This window comes from Hemicordylus capensis, chromosome 3 (assembly GCF_027244095.1).
Source record: "Hemicordylus capensis ecotype Gifberg chromosome 3, rHemCap1.1.pri, whole genome shotgun sequence".
NCBI lineage: Eukaryota > Metazoa > Chordata > Lepidosauria > Squamata > Cordylidae > Hemicordylus > Hemicordylus capensis.
Genome location: NC_069659.1, coordinates 77,893,923 through 77,913,142, shown reverse-complemented (window position 1 = coordinate 77,913,142; position 19,220 = coordinate 77,893,923). Strand labels below are relative to the sequence as shown.

The following is a 19,220-nucleotide window of genomic DNA, read 5'->3' as shown; positions in this document are numbered from 1 at the left end:
GGGCTACAGGACTCAGGATCTTCAGTTGAGCAACCAGGGCTAGAGACTGCAAGGTTACTGGAAGAAACGTTGCTTAAGCGGAAAAAATATACGAAAAATGCCAGCAAGGAAATAATGATCTGCTATTACAAGTCTAGTCCAACTAGAAGAGGTTATTTTAAAAGAATGTACCAAATTTGGAAAGAGAAGCATCCAGATACAGAAATAACAGAACAAAGGCTAGCAGACCAGAGAAGATTCATAAGAAATAAAGTAGTCACAGAACTTGAGCTGGAAGAACTGCAAGGAGCAACACAGGCTCAAGATATGGAAGAAGAATTACCACCAACTGAACAAGTTGCTCAGGCGCAGTTGGGAGGAGGTGTTGGAACTGGAGGATGCCACTGTTGCTGAACTGTTTCAAAATCAAAACCAGGCAACCTCTCCTTTGCCTTTACCTCAAAAACCTGAACGCCATTTAACAGAAAAGCAACAATAACTAAAGCAAAAAATAACTGAGCACATGAACCAAACAACCACCAGGGTTCGACTTCCAGCTCTAAAAACAGTTGCCAAAAAACAACTTGCTCAGGTATTAAAAGATGTCAATGCTACACTTGCAGAAATAACAACCAATAATTTGCAAGAAACAAGCCAACTAATGTACAGTGCAGCAACAATAACAACACAAGAGCTTGGATATAAGATCAGTGGACCTGTAAGAAAAGAAAGTAGTATGTCACCTAAATGGAAGATTTGATTAGAAAATAAAATCTCCAGGCTTAGATCAGATGCTAGTAAATTGAAAGATATGAAAGACAAGAAGCTGAAGAATGAAAACACCAAACAGTATCTGATCCAAAAATACCACCTAGATTCAAGGAAAATTAGAGAAGTCCTGGAAATAATAAAGCAGCAAATAACAGCAGTGTCAAAGAAGATTAGCAGATACGAAGCCAGAATTACACAACACAGGCAGAATCTCCAATTCCAGTCGAATCAGAGACGTTTCTACCATAGCAAAGAAGGAGAAACTGCAAGAAATGTAGAAACACCAAATAAAGAAGAAACAGTGCCATGCCATTCTGGGGGAAACTATGGGACCATACAATAGATTATAATAAAAAAGCAGGCTGGATGAAAGAGGTCAAAAAATGTAACCAACAAATGCAAGATCTAATAATAACACCAGAATTAATGACTGAAAGAGCAAAGAAAATTAAAAATTGGACTGCTCCAGGCGACGATGAACTGCATGGCTTTTGGCTTAAACACCTAACAAGCCTTCATAAACAACTATCAAAACAGTTCAATCACACTTGGCAAGGAGGTAATATTGAACAATGGCTAACAACTGGGAAAACTCATCTCATCATGAAAGACCCAGCAAAAGGTGCAGTTCCAAGTAATTATAGACAGATAACCTGCCTGCCAACCATGTTCAAATTATTAACTGGAATAAAAGCAGATGAAGTGATGCAACACTTATTAACTAACAAACAGCTTCCAGTTGAACAGAAAGGAAATTGCCCTAACACCAGAGGCACAAAAGACCAGCTGCTGATTGACACAATGATTTTAGAAAACTGAAAGAGAAGAAAAACCAATCTAAGTGTTGCATGGATTGACTACAAGAAAGCCTTCAATTCATTGACTCACATATGGATACTAAAATGTTTAACTGGTGTCAGCAAAAACATTCCAATATTTATTTAAAAAGCAATGAGCATGTGGAGTACACAGTAAACAATCGATGGCGAGACACTTGGGCAGGTTAGCATTAGAAGAGGTATTTTCCAAGGGGACTCACTATCCCCTCTGTTGTTTGTAATCGCCATGACTCCACTATCACAAATACTAAACAAAACAGGCCTCGGATACCAAACATCTAAAATATCAAGTAAAATCAACCATCTGCTGTACATGGACGATCTGAAGTTGTATGGAAAGTCCCAGTCAGAAAATGAATCACTGCTAAAAACTGTCCGTATATTCAGTAGCGATATAGCAATGGCAAGTGTGCTGCATTAATAATGAACAGAGGAAAAATAAGAAAAACAGAAGGAATAGAACTGCCCAATGGAAGCAAGATCAAAAACCTGGAAGAGAAAAAACACTACAAATACTTGGGCATTCTCCAGGCTGATAACACTGCACACACTGAAGTTAAAAGAAAAATAGGAAGTGAATACATCAAGAGAGTTAGAAAAATCCTCAAGTCCAAACTCAATAGCGGGAACACCATACAAGCCATAAACACCTGGGCTATACCTGTTATCAGATACACTACAGGAATAATTGACTGGACCCAGGCAGAGCTAGAGACGCTAGATTGTAAGACCAGGAAAATAATGACCATCAATTATGCTCTGCACCCCGCAGTGATAATGACCTCCCTCGCAGCTCAGGTGGAAGAGGAATGCTGCAAGTCCATCAAACAGTAGAGGAGGAGAAAAGAGGCCTTGAAGAATATATCATGGACAGTGAAGAAGATGCACTTCAAATGGTCAATAACGAGAAACTATTCAACACCAATGAAACAAAGCAGGCCTACAAGGGGAAAAAAAGTCAAGAATGGTCAATAACAAGAAACTATTCAACACCAATGAAACAAAGCAGGCCTACAAGAAAGAACAAGTCAAGAATCGAGCAAAAAAATGGAAAAATCAGCCACCGCATGGTCAATATCTGCACAATATAAGTGGAAAATCAAACATCACCAAGAGCTGGCAATGGCTTAAGAATGGCAACTTGAAGAAAGAAACTGTGGGTTTAATAATGGCTGTAGAAGAACAGGCACTAAGAACACATGCAATAAGAGCAAAAGTCGAAAAACCGACAACAAACAGCAAGTGCCGCCTTTGTAAAGAAGCAGATGAAACCATGGACCACTTAATCAACTGTTGTAAAAAGATCACACAGACTGACTACAAACAAAGTCATGACAAGGTAGCAAGGATGATACACTGAAACATCTGCAAAAAATGCAAGCTAGCCCTGCTAGCTTGGCAAAGAGGCACCTTATAATGTGGTGATTCTCTTTATTTAGCAGGGGGAGAGTAATTGGCCCTATCCACCCCCAGCACAGTACCTCCAGTGACTGTTGCTGGTGTCTATCTTATGCTTCTTTTTAGATTGTGAGCCCTCTGGGGACAGGGATCCATCTTATTTATTTGTTATTTCTCTGTTTAAACTGCCCTGAGCCATTTTTGGAAGGGCAGTATAGAAATCAAATCAAGCAAGCAAGCAACCTGTAGGCAGAAATTGGTGGGACCATAAAATTGAAAAAGTTGTAGAAAACAAAGATGCAAAAGTATTATGGGACTTCCGACTACGAACAGACAAACATCTGCCACACAATACACCAGATATAACTGTAGTCAAGAAGAAGAAAAAAATAGGAAAAAATCACAAAATACAAAGATCTACGAATTGAAATTGAAAGGCTGTGGCAGAAAAAGACCAAAATAATCCCAGTGGTAATTGGCGCCCTAGCTGCAATTCCAAAACAACTTGAAGAGCACCTCAACACCATAGGGGCCACAGAAATCACCATCAGCCAATTACTAAAAGCAACTTTACTTGGAACAGCCTATATTCTGCGACAATATCTATAACAGCAGCAACAACACTGACAACAAAATTCAGCCATCCCAGGTCCTTGGGAAGGACTCGATGTCTGGATAAAACAAACCAGTCAATAACACCTGTCTGACTGTGTAAACAACAACAACAACCAACTTTGTTAGCTGCCCCATAACAAACTGTTCTCTGGGAAGCTCATAACACAGCATTAAGATATCAAGTAAGATCACAACACACCAAAAAAAACCCCAACCCTAAAAAGAAACAAAAGACTTCTTTTAAAAGTCAGTTTTAAAAATCAAATCTAAAAATCAACATTTAAAAGGCCTAAGCAAACAAAAAAGGTCTACCTGGGGTCTAAGAGAACAAAGTGATGAAGCCGGGCAAACCTCACTGGAGAGGCTATTCCATAAACGGGGCAAAAACACCGAGAAGGCCCTCTCCCGAGTAGCCACCTGCCTCACCTCATTTGGCAGGGCACTTCGAGCAGGGTCCCCAAACAAGATTTTAAGGTTTGAATGAATCAGGACACATGGGGCAAGGCACTTTCTCAGGTAACCCAGTCCCATGTAATTTAGGGCTTTAAAGGTGAAAAACAGCATTTTGAAGTGGGCCCGGAAATGGACTAGGAGGCCAACAAAGTACTGGTGGAATGTGATCAAAACATCTAGGCCCATTTAATAATCTTGCAGTCCTATTGCTGCAGTTAATAATCTTGCAGAATGAATATCTGTGTGCATTTATTGAGCACTTTCAGTCTGATCCTAACCTGGTTTTTTCACAAGTCTCTCCATTTCAATAGTAAATTCTTGTAAATGTGTTTGGGATTGTAACATTTTTAAAAAATTAAGTATAGCTGCATTTTTCAAATTTGATATGTTCCCCATCTATGGTAGTGAACAGTGAAGCTATTATTGAATTATTTTTATTTAAAAATAACTTTTCAATGAAGCTTCAGAAAAGAAGCAACCCCTCCTGCCCATAAAGGACTATAAATCATTTACAGACTTGCAAAATTCTGGGTCTAAGTACACTCTTAATAATCAATTAAGTACAAGTCTATTAGTAAATATTAGTTAACAGTCAGTCACTTATCCCAGACTCTGCATCTACAACTGCAAAATCAGGTGTCCAATTCACCAGCATAGCAGAAAACACAGGCTTTTTAAAGGCTATGGTAACTAAGAGTATACTGTGACAGACAGATACAGACTTTGTATCTTCTTGTACACGTGAGAAATTAGAACATCCAAAGTCTTTTCCTGTTACATGTCTGCCCACAGAAATCACCATAACGATTAATACCAGCTTCATGTTGGGAAGGTTTGAAGGAAGGGTGACAAAAACAATGAAGGGGGCCTGCCACACTGCCGCCTTCTTGTTAAAACTAGTGAAGAACTGTGCACCCCATTTTCCAAAGAGGAGGCAGTTTCCCATGGGCTCTGGTCTAGAAACAAATGTGTCCACAACAAGCCAGATTATAAGCATACTTTATCAGGAAAGCCTGATGATATTCTCTCCTAATTGGTCTAGAGACTATGTCAAGGCTGAAAGTAAAAGTTTCTGTAGGAAGCCTAATCAACCCTAAAATGTACTTCAAGAACAATGAAAGGAAAAATAACTGCTTGCAAAACCTTTGTGAAAAAGGGGCACAGATACATTTGCCTTTATTCACATTCAGTTCCTATATTTAAAAACTGCTAACATGCACAACAGGAAATATCATCCTAGTGAATCATATATTGTTTCAAAGGCAAAAGAGCTGACTAGTCTATCACTGGACTAAGAGAGAAAAACAACCAGAAGCAGAAGCCCATGTGGTGACTACAGGCTCAGAAGGAACGAGGGGACAAGGACAGAAAGAGCTTAACTCACTTAATATTATTTAACTATATGGATAGTTTGGCTGAAGAGCTACGCAACATAAGAACATAAGAACAGCCCTGCTGGATCAGGCCCAAGGCCCATCTAGTCCAGCATCCTGATTCGCACGGTGGCCCACCAGATGCCGCTGGAAGCTACAGACAGGAGTTGAGGACATGCCCTCTCTCCTGCCATTACTTCCCTGCAACTGGTACTCAGAGGCACCCTGCCCTTGAGGCTGGAGGTGGCCCACAGCCCTCCGACTAGTAGCCATTGATAGACCTCTCCTCCATGAAGTCAGGGCATATGAACATGCTATACCACCTGGAGCAGGTGATGAAGCAATTTGGTTTGCCTGTGTTCAGTCACACACATCCACTGTAGGCTGAAAGGAAACACAAGAGGCACCAAGACCAAGCAACACCACGAGGAAACACCAACAACTCTCTCTCTCCAACTCCAGAGAGAAGAACTTCAAATTCCAATTTGAATATGGTCCAATTTTTCGCTTCCTGGCTACTATTGGGAGCTGCTTCATTGCTCACTACCACTAATCAAATGATGATGATGAGTAATTATTATTAACCACTGACAATGTACAAATATAAGAGTAACAACAAAAACACAAAACTCTAAATAGATGAGTAGATAAGGAAAGAGGAGGAGGAAGAAAAGATGGTGGTATTAGGGACAGAATGAGATGGGGCTGTAGCTCAGTGATAGAGCATCTGCTTTACATACTGAAGGTGCCAGTTTCCTTCCCAAGCATCTCCAAGGAGGGCTGATAGAAACTCCTGTCTTAAGCCCTGGAGAGCTGCTGCCAGTCAGAGGAGAGAATAAATAGTCTGACTCAGTATTACGGGTGTGCACAGAACCGGAACCGGTTTCGTGAACACCCGGGAGGCTGCGTGGTGGTGGTGGTTTTATGGCGCAGGGAGGGTGCGTGCCCTTACTTCCCTCGCCGCGTTTCCCCCTCCGGCAATGCTTTTAAAAAACGCTAGAGCAGGGTGCCTGTATACCCTCTTGCCTTCCCAGTCAGTGTAAAACTGGAAGTGCCCACCACTTCTGGTTCTACGCTGACTGGGCAGCAAGAGAGTATACAGCTGCCCCACAACAGCATTTTTAAAAGCAGCGCCAGAGGAGGAAATACGGTGAGGGAAATAAGAGCACCCTCCCCCCATGCCTTAAAGCCACCTCAGCCCCCACGTTCGAACCGGTTCAAACGCAGGGGTTCCGAACCTGTTTGGTGTTCCTTAAATGGAACACTGAACAGGTTTGTGCACATCCCTACTCCCTAAGGCACTTCCTACGCTTTCTAATGGAGGAAGGATAGCATTAAGCTCAAATCCCAATAAAGATTTTACTAAATAAGCAAACAGCTCTGCAGCTAGTACAGAAGGCTGACATTATAAGCTCTCACAATATGCCCACTAAGGCTGAAAAACCTGTAACTATTCTACTCCTGGGGTTGAAAGTATTTCTTCTGGACTCTTCCCTTCCCCTCTGAATTTATTTGATAGGAAACATGAATAGATGTTAGTGGATACAGATTGCCGGAGGAAGAGTTCAGTAGGTGTTAGGGATGTGCACAGAACCAGGTGGGGATGGCTCAGAGAAGTGAGGGGTAGGACTTTTAAGGGTGGGATGGGGTTCACTTACCCCCCTGCTCCCCCCCCCCGGCCAGCTCTGGAGTTCTGTGAAATCCCTCGGTGCGGAAGCGTACCTCCCTGCCTACGCTGTTCTGTGTTTCCTAGTTTATTTAGTTAGATCACAGCTGGGCAGGTACAGTACGGGCTGGATGGAGGTGTATAAAGGTTTCAGAGATGGGTGAGCAGCACCCTTGGACAGTTTAAGAAGGGTGGATTTGTCAATCGGTCCTTAGAGGCTTTGCTCTCAGGTTCGGGGAGGTTCAGGGAATTTGATTCGCCAGGAAACCTGCTTCAGGGCATCATACACCTTAAAGGCTGAGTGGCGGGGGGGGGAGGTGAAGCCCTAGAAGTTGTCCTGACCCTGAGGGGTTTAAAATGAGGGGGGTGAAGTAGGTTTATCCCGCTTCTATCCTGAGTCAGGGTGTGTCACACATTTTAGGCATGGGCAAGGACAGCAATGTTTTAACAGCCTTAGATAGGCCCACACTGTGGTGGGTGGAGTCTGTTTCACATAGTTTGCTGATTGTAAGTTAAAGTTGTCCCTTTGAGTCAGTGTCGACTCCTGGCAACCACAGAGACCTGTGGCTGTCTTTGGTAGAATGCGGGGCGGAGGGTACCATTTCCTCCTACTACGCAGTATGAGATGATGCCTTTCAACATCTTCCTATATCGCTACTAACCGATATAGGTGTTTCCCATAGACTGAGAAACATACCAGTAAGGATTCGAACCAGAAACCTCTTGTTCCCTAGGCAAGTTACTTCCCTGCTGTGCCATTAAGTTGTGGCCCTTTTTATCCAAGCCGATTGAGTCTGTGTCTTCCTTGGGACTGGGGTGTGGGGACATTAACTTCCTACTGGATTCCTAGGTACAACCACAAAACACTGTCTCAGGCGAGAAAGCACACAAGAATGTATCACTGTTTCATTATTGTATATTGTGTCATGAATATCAGAAAAATTAGCCGAACAAGCAAGCTGCAAATATGCATAATACTTGAACTGTTTAGAGATAAGCATATGTGGAACACTTACTAATGCAGTCATGACCAAGGGATTTGCAGTTCTATGGATCTTTCTTATAATGCATGTTTCATATAGTAACTTACAGGCATTCAGTATTTATAGGTTGTAACCCAAATGTAGAACTAAAATATAATATAATATAATCAATTCTTGAGGAATTTCTGTATTACAGATTTGCTGATCAAAAGTACAGTTCATTTTCTATAAAGGGGAGGCCTACCCTATCAGATGGCAGTTGTCATGGTAACAACTCTATTACCTAATTGACTATTATTTAAGGTACACTACCATCATCAAGTACACTTTATGTAAAAAGATGCAATGGCAACCACTGGGAACAATACATATCTGACAACATTCTTTTGTGGGAATTCACATGGGAAAGAATTAGTCAAGCCAGAAGGGCTCAGTCCCCAAACATTATATGTTTATATTTTCATATCAAGTACAGCCACTTAACACATGGAAAACTAACACAAGTGACAATAACTGGAAACAAGAGGAGTCTGTTTTTGCACTAATAATAGGAACAAAACAAAAGCCACCCTTCCTACTCCATATTAGTTTAGGTTGTTTCATCTTATCTTCCTCATTTCATCAGTTGTATATAGTGATGTGCCCGGACCGGTCCGGAAGCCATTCTAAAGGCCTCCGGAATGGTCTGGACCTAGGTGGTTCGGGGTTTGGGCAATTCGGGTGGGGGGTTGCTTTAAGAGCGGAGGGAGGGCTTACTTACCCCTCCCGCCGCTTTCCCCCTCCATCGCCAGTAGGTTTTCTAGTAATTGGGGCAGCAGGATACCTCCCTGCCGCCCCTTCCCCTTGAAAAGGCTCCCAGACCCAGAAGTCTTCTGCACGCACATGTCACCCATAGCTCCTCTTGTAATTGGGGCGGCAGAATACCTCCCTGCCGCCCCTTCCCATTTCGCTTGAAAAGGCAACCAGAAGTCTTCATGTCTCCATGACGTGTGCGTGCACAGAAGACTTCTGGTTGCCTTTTCAAGCAAAACGGGGGAAGGGGTGGCAGGGAGGTATCCTGCCGCCCCAGTTACTAGAGAAACTACTGGCGATGGAGGAAGAAAGTGGCGGGAGGGGTAAGTAAGCCCTCCCCCCGCTCTTAAAACAACCCCCCACCCCAGTGCGGTTCTGTGCACACCCCTAGTTGTATATATTTCATTTCAACAGCATTTATATACCAGCAATAAACAATACAAGCTGATGTATACAAGCAATTTATACAGTAGGTCAATTTATACAGTAATTTTGGACAGAAAATGCAACTTATATTGCCATAAGAATAAAATGGAATATATAAACAGAATCAATAGGGATGCATTCTCCATGTCTAATCCTGAGTATATGTCATCCAGCAGAACAAACAAGGCGGCTTCTTTTCCAAAACTGTACAATCATGCCACAAAATATACCACACTGTCACAATAATCCAGCCATAGTTAAAATCTGAGTAATCACACAAACAGTTTACTACTACTATTAATAATATTTATACACCACTCTTCAACCAAAGTTCTCAAAGCGGATTACATACAAAAAATACATATATAAATTAGATGGTCTCCTGTCCCCAAAGGGTTCACTATCTAAAAAGAAACCCAATGTAGACACTGAAAGTATGCTGTGCTGGGGTTAGATACGGACAGTTGCTCTCCCTCGCTAAATATAAGAGAATTGCCACTTTTAAAAGGTGCCTCTTTGCTCAGTTAACAAGGGTAAATAAGTTAGTTCAGTTAGCAGTAGCAGGGGTAATGTATCAGTTACCAGTTAATTTATCAATTAGAAGGAGTAACTTATCAATGGAATAAGAAACACGAGCCATTGTAGTGTTTTAACTTCAATCATTATTAACAATATTTATATACTGCTTTACAACAAAAAGTTCACAAAGCATTTAAAACAGTAAAATAAATGAGAAAAGCAGGGGTGTAGCTATAATTGAGCAAAAGGGTTCAAAGAACCCAGGCCCCACAGGTCCTAAGGGCCGCCTAGCTTCACCCATCCCTATTTTCTTCATTATCTACCTCACTCTGAGGGGCTGCCAGAGAGAGGGATGAACACAGGCCCCCTCTCCACTAGCAGTATTCCCTGTCCCAAAGGGGCTCACAATAGGGATGTGCACGAACCTGTTCAGAGGCCAAGGGCTTCCAAACCAGTTTGAACAACTGGCTATTCGGCCGGTTCAAAACAGGGGGGGGACATATCTTTAAGGGTGGGGAAGGGTGCTCTTACCCCTCCCACCGCATTTCCCCTGCCGGCATTCCATTTTAAAAGTATCCGTCGGGGCAGCAGTGTACCTCCCTGCCGCCCATGTCCTCTTCAACCAGAAGTACTCCATCATTCTGACTCCATCACAGTTTTTAGAAAGCTTGTAAAATCTTGGCTTTGTATCCAGGCCTTTACATGATTGTTTTATTGCTGCTTCTGTGTGTTTTACTCGTGTATAGTTTTTATGTTTGTATTTTATAGATTTTAAATTAGATTGGTTTGATATTTTTAGCTTAATATTTTTATTGTCATTTTTATTGTATGTTTTTTAACTTTTGTAAACCGCCTTGGGATTATTTTTAATGAAAGGCTGTATATAAATGTAACAATAAATAAATAAATAAACAAACTAACTAACTAACTTAACTAACAGGAAGTACCCGACGCATACACACACACTGGGCGTGTGCATGTACACATCACTCGCGCACACGTCAGGCGTGCGAGCACGACGTGCATGATGTATGTCTGCCCAGCGTACGCATGCACACTGGGTACTCCCTATTACTTCCAGTCGAAGAGGACATGGGGCAGCAGGGAGGAACGCTGCCGCCTCAAATGAGACTTTTAAAATGGAATGCCGGCAGGGGAAACGCAACGGAATGGGTAAGGACACCCTTCCCCACCCTTAAATGTATATCCCCCTACCTTCCAGCCACCACCCCCACCAGTTCTGTGCACATCTCTAGCGCACAATTTAGAAAGTAGCATTTTCATGTTTGTCACAATCTTTGCTAATATCCCTATGGGGTCTGTGATAAGAATACTATTCAGTCTATCTTGGATAGCAGCAATTCCTGGACACCCAACTGGACAAAGCGCCTTTTCAAAACAAAGCATCTGCCATGCTCCCTTACTCAATGCATAGGAATATGGGATATCACCATCACTTCTCTCTTCTCAGTATCTGGGTGCATACGGAGTAAGAAATAAACAGCAAATTCCCAATGAAGCATCAAGGTGCAAACATTACTGAGGTGAAGTACTGTACTTTACTGCTGAAAGGAATAGACTTCTATTCATTTAAAAGCTAGTTTAAAAACACAGAACTACTAATTGTAAATCTTGTATTTTATGTTTAAGGTGATAATCACAGATATAAAAAGTCAGTCAAAGGAAGAGCAAAGGAAGGAACAGCAAAAGACTCAAAATAATACAAAGGGGTAAATGCAGGAGGGTAAATTACCTCATATGTTTTTCATTCCTTTGCTAGAGAATTAGGATGACTGAATACCTATCAGTATGGATGAGCAATACCACCACCACCCAAAAATAAGGTAGTGGTTTCTACACACTTGGGTTGCTTTCCAGCAAGGCAAAGGTGATTAATTTGCAAACTAAAGAAAAATATTTATTTATTTTTTAAAAAACAACAACAGACCATTACTGTTCCTTCTAAGGAGTGCACACGCTCACAAGTTTTTGGATGTCCGTTCAGTTCATTTTAGATCCCACTCAGGTTGAATCAGGGAGGCCCCATTCTGAATGAAGGTACGCACACACTGCCTTTATACTGCCGCCCAGAACAAAACTCATTCCACACAGAGATGAAAACAAAAAAAAAAATTAGAAGGACCACTGCAGACCATCCCTGTGAGTTTCCAGATATGTAGGAAGCTCATGGCTTTTGAGCCAGAGTGTCAGCTGCTTTTTAAAGACAAAGAAAAATGAAGGCAAGTTGATTGGAGAAATTGGCCTCTTCAAACAAGTTATAGTAAGTATCCTGAGCGTATACTGAGAGTATTAGAATTGGGAATATATCCCATGATTTTAACACATTCCTTTCCTTGGACTATACAAGAATATTTATAGAGGAAGAGAAAAGGGCATATTTATTATTTCTAAATCGTCAAGTCTCTATCCCCCACTTTACAGCATTAAGTTGATCAGCTCTAAATCTGACCTCTGGCACTGTATGTAGTAGGAGAAGAACTAAAGAGAGAAGAAGTGGAAAGTGTGTTCCTTTGTCTCTCCTGAAACAGTCCTACCCCAACCTATGCCCACATAAGCACCACAAGATTCCTGCTCCAGGGTGAGTGGAGTCATGAAAGAGTAACTCTTTTTGGATTAAAAAAAACCCAGGGTTTTTTGGGGGGTTTGTTTGTTTTTTGGGTTTTTTTGCAGGTTCCTTGTCTTGTTTGATAGGTAGTCAGCCACCTGAGTTTATTAAACTGAAAGCAAAATGGAGTTTAAAAATAAGGTAGTAACTTCTGCTTACTTGGGAGACTCCTTAATAATGCAAGTTCTCAAACTAAAACAAAAAGAGATTTTTAAAGAACCCCAAATAATCCTATAAACTTTTAATGGGAAAACAGAAGAGGGAAGGTAAAGAAATGCTTGCTCTAAGCATTTATAATACTTTTCCTGCAGGCAATGATGTTCCCTAAGGTTAAAAGACTCCCATCATTGTATCACATAGGGCTATTTAAAGAAAGAAAGAGAGTGCCCTTTCTCACTCTACAGAACCAATGCCACCCCACTGTATAGAAGCAATGCCACGCCCCTATATATCAACTGTATAGTAGAGCAGAAGGTGGCCTCCAGAGAGTGGGAAATAAAAGTGTACATACCCTCCCTTTCCCTTCATGAAGTTCACCCCCATACCCACCATCACTAGAAGACTCCTATTCCAACCTGGTTGGAGCCCTGAACAAGAGCACCTCTCTTAGTGGCTGGGAATACACTACAGCATCATGCTGCAAGTTCCGTTTGTACACATTCAGTGGGACAGTATAAGAATGTTTAGAATCTTTGCAAGCATCTATGCAACTGAAATGTGGACTAAAGTATTTTATATCTATAACAAAATCTAGCACAAGTAAAAGCCAAGTCTGTAACAAGTTATATAGACTCTTTATCATTCATTCCCAGATTATTCTTTGACTCACCAACAATCTGTGCTTGTAACAAGTCCAAATATCTGATACAGTAAAAAATGTTACACACACCCCTACACTGAATGATTTCATATCGTAGGAAGAGAAGCACTGTAACATAGTGGACAGTGTTGGGCTTAGACTGGGCAAATAATTGATTCATCCCCACACAGCCTCAAAGTTTATTGGGTGACTTTGGACAGCCACCATCTTTCAAGCCAAGATTCTCTCACAAGGTTGTGTGCTGAGGTTCTTTTTCTTATGTGCTATTTTCCTTTACCTGTTTGTGAACCAGGGATCCACAGCAGTGTGATAGCAGTACCTCTAGGACAGGGCTGAACAACTCAAATGCCCCAGTGGGCCGGAATGAACCATGACTTGGTGTGTGGGGGCCGAGGTCAATTTTCAGCACATCAATTATTGGATTAAAATTAATTATTAAGAATATTAAAGCGAGGAGCAGAGGGTTGCAGTCAGGCAGGAAGGTGAGGGGAAAGATGGATGAAGGATTGTGTCAGTAGGTGTAGGACCAGCAAGGCAGGTGGGGGGCACCTGGTCTCAAGCACCCAATTGTGTTGAACCACAGCTGCTTACCAGGGGGACAGGCCAAGAGCTCTTCATGGTTCTTGCTGTCACTGCAAAACATTCCTTCTTTGGGGCCAACACAGAAGTCCTCGTGGGCCAGATCTGGCCCCCGGGCCTTATGTTGTGCAGGCCTGCTCTAGGGGTACTTAAGGGGCTTATAGGGCAGGGCCGGACTGGGGGCACTGAGAGGGCAGTGGAATGTATGTGGGGAGGGCACCAGGTTTTGAGCAGGATGAATACCTCCCACTTAAGGGTGGGAGTATTCACTGCTGCTGAGTGTGGCAGGGGCGCAAGTGCGCCCCACAGGTGGGACGCACCTGGAATATGTCCTGTTGCCCTGTGGGTCAGTCCGAGCCTGTTATGGGGTACTTAGAGCCCTCCTGCCTTCCCAGACTGCAACCATGCTATTTGTTCACCATCTGAGGAGCACTGGCTTGAAGCAGATGAAACATCAGTGATATGTGAACTGCAGAAGGGGAGAGAAAAGACCTTGCTCCTAATTGACTGACTACATGCTGAAAGTCAGCATACCCCTCCTCTCAGCCTGACAGACTTCAGAAAATTAGAACCAAGTATTGCTATTGAAATTAATGGGACAAGTTTACTTCTTGTCCTAAATCTCCGTAAGACTGATTATGAGTAACTTAGTGTGGATGTGAGCCAGTGACTATAATATCCTGTCTCCCTAACTGTAACACCTAAGTCAGTTTGCACATAGGTACAGTATGTGTATACACATTACAGTTATAAAACTGATCACTTCAGTCACTGATTAGCTCACATCACGATTAAGATATTCATAAGCAATCTTACTGAAATTAATGGGACAAATTTACTTGTCCTGTTATTTTCAATGGGAATATTCATTAAATTTACTTCCAAACTAAGTAACTTCGTCTGGAAGTAAATCAGCGACTGAAGTAGGCCATCTCATAACTATAATATTTAAATTAGTGTGTGCATACACATACTCTAAGAATCTCTGGGGTACCTGAGCTCAAGGTTTGCAACAAAAGGTACTCTTATTTTTTAAAGGTCAGGAAGCTGTGGGATACACCATTCTGACAAACAAACAAAATATAATTAACAAACTGATATTTGTCTTTCAGATATACTCACAGAGTTTTGTTGATCCAAACATTCTTTGTTTAGACCAAAAGAAAAGGAAATAACTCTTCCACACATACATACAGCTTTACTTTGGGCAAAGTCCTATGGCTTTAATTCAGGATGGTTACATTCTTTGATATCTGTATATGCTAGCAAAATAAATTTTCTCCAAATGACAGTTATACCTTAAAAGAAAAAGGTCTACAACTCAAGAGGTACTTAAAAAGTGCAAAACTATTAGCAGCTATCAAAATGCAATATCAAATACAAGATGTCTTAATTTAATCTTTTTACTTAGTGAGATTATATATATTTATTTCTCCCGGGTGTGCCTTCGAATGTGCGTCCTGGCACCCAGCCTGATTGGCTGTGTGGCAGAGGTGCCTGATTGGCTGGTGCACCCAGGAGAATTGGCTGGCAGCGGGCCAGGCCACAGCGACAGTGGCAGCGGGTTTGGCCCGGCCGTGGAAGCGAGGCGAGGCAGCGGGCCAGGCTGCGGAGGTGGCACTCAGCCCGGCAGCCTGGGCCCATCCCCGCCCGGAGACCAGGGCAGAAGGTGGGGGTGGGGGAAGAGATAGCCGGCCCTGAGGAGGCCGGCCGCAGAGGCTGGCAAGTGGCGGCAGCTGCCCTGGCGGGCAGCCTGGCACACCCGGCCACAAAGATGGCACTCGACCCAGTGGCAGGCCAGGCTGCGGAGGTGCTGCGCCCGGCCGCGGAGGCGGCTTTCAGCCAGGAGGCGGCGGGACCACCCGCTGAGGCCAGGCACCCATGGGATGCTGGGGTGGGAGGGAACCAGGAGGCGGGACTTCCCTGTTTGCCGCCCAGGAGGAGAGGTGGCAGGGCCCTTTTTGGCTGCCCGCCGCCCGGTAAGGAAAGTAAAATGAGGAAGAGAGAAGGCGAGGGCAAGTGAGCGTGAGGCAGGAGGGCGAGGGCAAGCGAGCGTGGGGCAGGAGGGCGAGGGCAAGCGAGTGTGGGGCAAGGGAAGGAGAGAGGAGCAGGGGGAGGGGAGGGAGGGCAGGAGAGAGTGGGCCGGGAGGGAAGGGTGGTGGCAAGAGAGTGGGGCAGGACGGAGGAGAAGAGGGGCAAGAGTGTGGGGCAGAAGGGGAGAGGGGCAGGAGGGAGGGGGGAACAGCCGGCCCCCAAGAATGCACAGATGCTCTGTGTGGATTGGCTAGTGAATTGTTAATTCATGTGAACAACCAGTAAATACACCACTGTCTGTATTCATCTGGCAACAGGAGCCACAAGGGAAACACACACACACACACAAACCCATACAAAAAGCATGATTTACCTGCATCTTTTCTCAGGGTGTACATTTACGGATTTCTTTCAAAGCCTGACAACTGAACTATGATAGAACTATTTTGAAAACCAACATGATTATCACTGAGACATGTCTCAGAGCAGGAACAAGGATGAAAGGTGTCAGCCTCTCTATTTAAACTTAGGAAAGGTAGGAGGAACAAGTTTGAGTAGACAAGCGAAGTGTGCATGGAAATGTTGGGGGACCTGCCAAAAATAATGCCCTCCAAGATAGCACTTTTTTGACAAGATAAAAGGGGGTGGGGAAAAGCAGAAGAAAGCAAGACAGAACTCAAACTCACCCAAAGGGAGAAGTAACAACAGTAAGGAAGCAGAGTTCTAAGCAGCTTAGCCAACACTCCCTTACTCTTTTAACAGCAGGATCAGGTGAAGCAACTAAAGGCATTAACACCTATTCATATTTGGGTCCCTGTCCCATCATCATCATCATTTTATATAGATATAGATATAGATATAGATATAGATATAGATATAGATATAGATATAGATATATTTCTCCTGGGTGTGCCTTTCGAACATACGTCCTGGCAGCCCAGCTGATTGGCTGGGCTGCGGGGGTGCCTGATTGGCTAAGGCGCACCCAGGAGAATTGCCTGGTTGGGCAGATGCGAGGCGGCGTGCCTGGCCCGGCCCGGCCGCGGATGCGAGGCGGCGGCTGGCGGGCCCACCCAGGCTGCGGATGTGAGGCGGCGGCTGGCGGGCCCACCTAGGCTGCTGGCGGCGGCGGCCACCGCGGATGCGAGGCAGCGGCTGGCGTGCCTGGCCAGGCCGCTGGCGGCCGCCGCCGCACTCGGCCCGCTGGCGGGGCGGCCACACTCGGCCCCGCCGGAGACAGGGGGTGGAGAGTGAGAGGTAGCCGGCCCCAAAGAGCGAACAGATGCTCTGTGCGGGGTCGGCTTGTTATACTTAATTCTCTTAGCCAGCCACCAGCCATGCATAAGGATGTGGCAGGCTCTGCGTGCCGGTGAGGGAGGCACCTGATTGGCTGGATGCCGGTTGGCTGCTGTTGGCAGTGAGAAGCAGCAGGCAAGGCAGCAGCGGCGGGCCCAGCCACGGGGGCGAGGAGATGGCGGCGGGCCCGGCCACGGGGGGCGGGGAGGCGGGGGGGAACAGGGAGTCGGCGGCTGCGGGCCCGGCTGCTGCGGCGGCGTGCCCGGCAGCGGGGAGGCGGCAGCAGCGAGGAGGCAGGAGTGGGCCGGCCACCAGGGTGAGGAGGCGGGCAGAAGGGGAGGGGCCGGGCCGGCTTGAAAGCCGGCCAGAAACGGTGGAGGGTGCCCAGGGGGAGAGGGCACAGACATTCTACGCCAGGTCTGCTACCGTAGTAGTACTTTTATTTTCAAAAAACCCTCTGCAATCCATTCTTGAGGCAGGTTTGTAATTTAAAAAAACAACAACTTTGCATTAATATGTTATAGGGATGTGCACAAAACCACTTCAAAGATGGGGGAGGATCTCTTTAAGGATGGGAAAGGGCGCTCTTACTCCTTCCGCCGCATTTCCCCTTTTAAAATGGTCCGGCAGGGTGGCAGCATACCTTCTTGCCACCCCAGGTCCGGAAGTGACGCTGCGCATGCGCATATTAACATTTTTGTTTTTACAGAGAATTATTCATCTCCTTTTCTTGGTCTTCCCTTTATCCCCTCCACTGAGATCAACAGCTGTCTTGCTGCTGGGCACAGGAGCTATCCTCCACTTCCATCATTGAGACTAGCAGCTGTATTTCCCGACATGAGGATTTCCTGCCACCCTCCAGTGAGACCAGCAACAGTCGCTCCTAACTACAAGGACCACCTGCCACCCCCTTTAGTGAGCCCAGAAGCTGGGCTGCTGCTGAACATGACAGCTGCAGGCTGTTCTCTACACTGAGCCCAGAAGCTAGCTGGGCAGAAAGCTGCCCACTGCCCAGACACTAAAACTGCCACTAACCCAGACCTGTTGGGCTTCTGGGCATGAGGGCGACCCACTGCCTGCTCCGCTAAGCCCAGAAGTGGTCTTTCTCGACATGACAGACATGTGCCACCCTCTCCACGGAACCCGACAGCTCTCTTCGTGGTGGGCATAAGGGGAGGGCTGCCTGCTGCTGCCCCCTCCACTGAGCCCAGCAGTTTTGTAACCACCACCACCTTCCTCTGAGACCAGAAATTGCCTGGCTGCTGGCTCCAAGGGCTGCCCGCTACGCTGGGCCCGGCAGCTGCCTTGCTAGTGGGCAGGGGGCCAAGGGCTGGCCCCTAGTGCAACCATACGGAAAGGAGGGTGAGGAAGTGCAGAAGGGGAAATGGGGAGAAGGCGCTCTGCTCCGTGCCTCCCGGCTCTCCACAGAGCAGGGAAGGGGAGCGCCTGCTAGGCTGGACTCTTTAGTTTCCAGTCCAGCGCGCACCTCTTCGCCAACGCTCCCTCGGTTCCTCCAAACAAGGTCGGGGCTAGGGCGTGGGACAGAAGGAAGGCTAGAGGTCGGGGCTTCTGGCCAAAACATGAAGAGGCACAGCAAGATACGTGCTCCCTATGGGCCCAGTGCTACATGATGGGAACAGCCACGCACCAGCCTGTTTCTCTAGACATATGCAAAGGTCACAAAGGAAGCAGCGGAGAAGGAAGACGCACGACAGTTCCTTTACTTTAGGCTCCAAAAAGCCAGGCCCTCGCGTAGCCGCGAGACTGGAAGAGGGCTTTCTCCAGCGGCCAGAGCTGAGCAGGATGTCCGCTCCGCTCCCTTCTCCCCCCCCCCCCCACCAGGTCCTTACCTTCTGAGAGTTGCTCTGCTGCAGCACATTCTGCTCCACAGTCATGGCCCTTCCCCAGCTTCCCTCCCCGCCAGACCGAGGGGTTCCAGGAGCCTACAGCAGCAGCACTAGCACAGGGCGGGGAGGGGCAGCGGAAAGCCAGCGAGTGCCCGCCGGAGTGGAGAAGGACCCGAGAAGGAGGAGGAGGGGCGGAGGAGGAGG

At 45.4% G+C, this 19,220-nt stretch overlaps 1 protein-coding gene across 4 annotated transcripts in view; it reads right to left on the bottom strand.

Moving 5' to 3' along the window:
* Positions 1-19,208, bottom strand: part of USP25 (ubiquitin specific peptidase 25) — a 135,799-nt gene extending 116,591 nt beyond the window's left edge. For all 4 annotated transcript variants that reach the window (XM_053307139.1, XM_053307140.1, XM_053307141.1 and 1 more), the window contains exon 1: positions 19,020-19,208. In XM_053307139.1, coding sequence (XP_053163114.1) covers positions 19,020-19,064 — 45 coding nt within the window. In that variant the 5' untranslated portion in view covers positions 19,065-19,208. The remainder of the gene's footprint in view (positions 1-19,019) is intronic.
* Between the last annotated feature and the right edge of the window lie 12 nt (positions 19,209-19,220).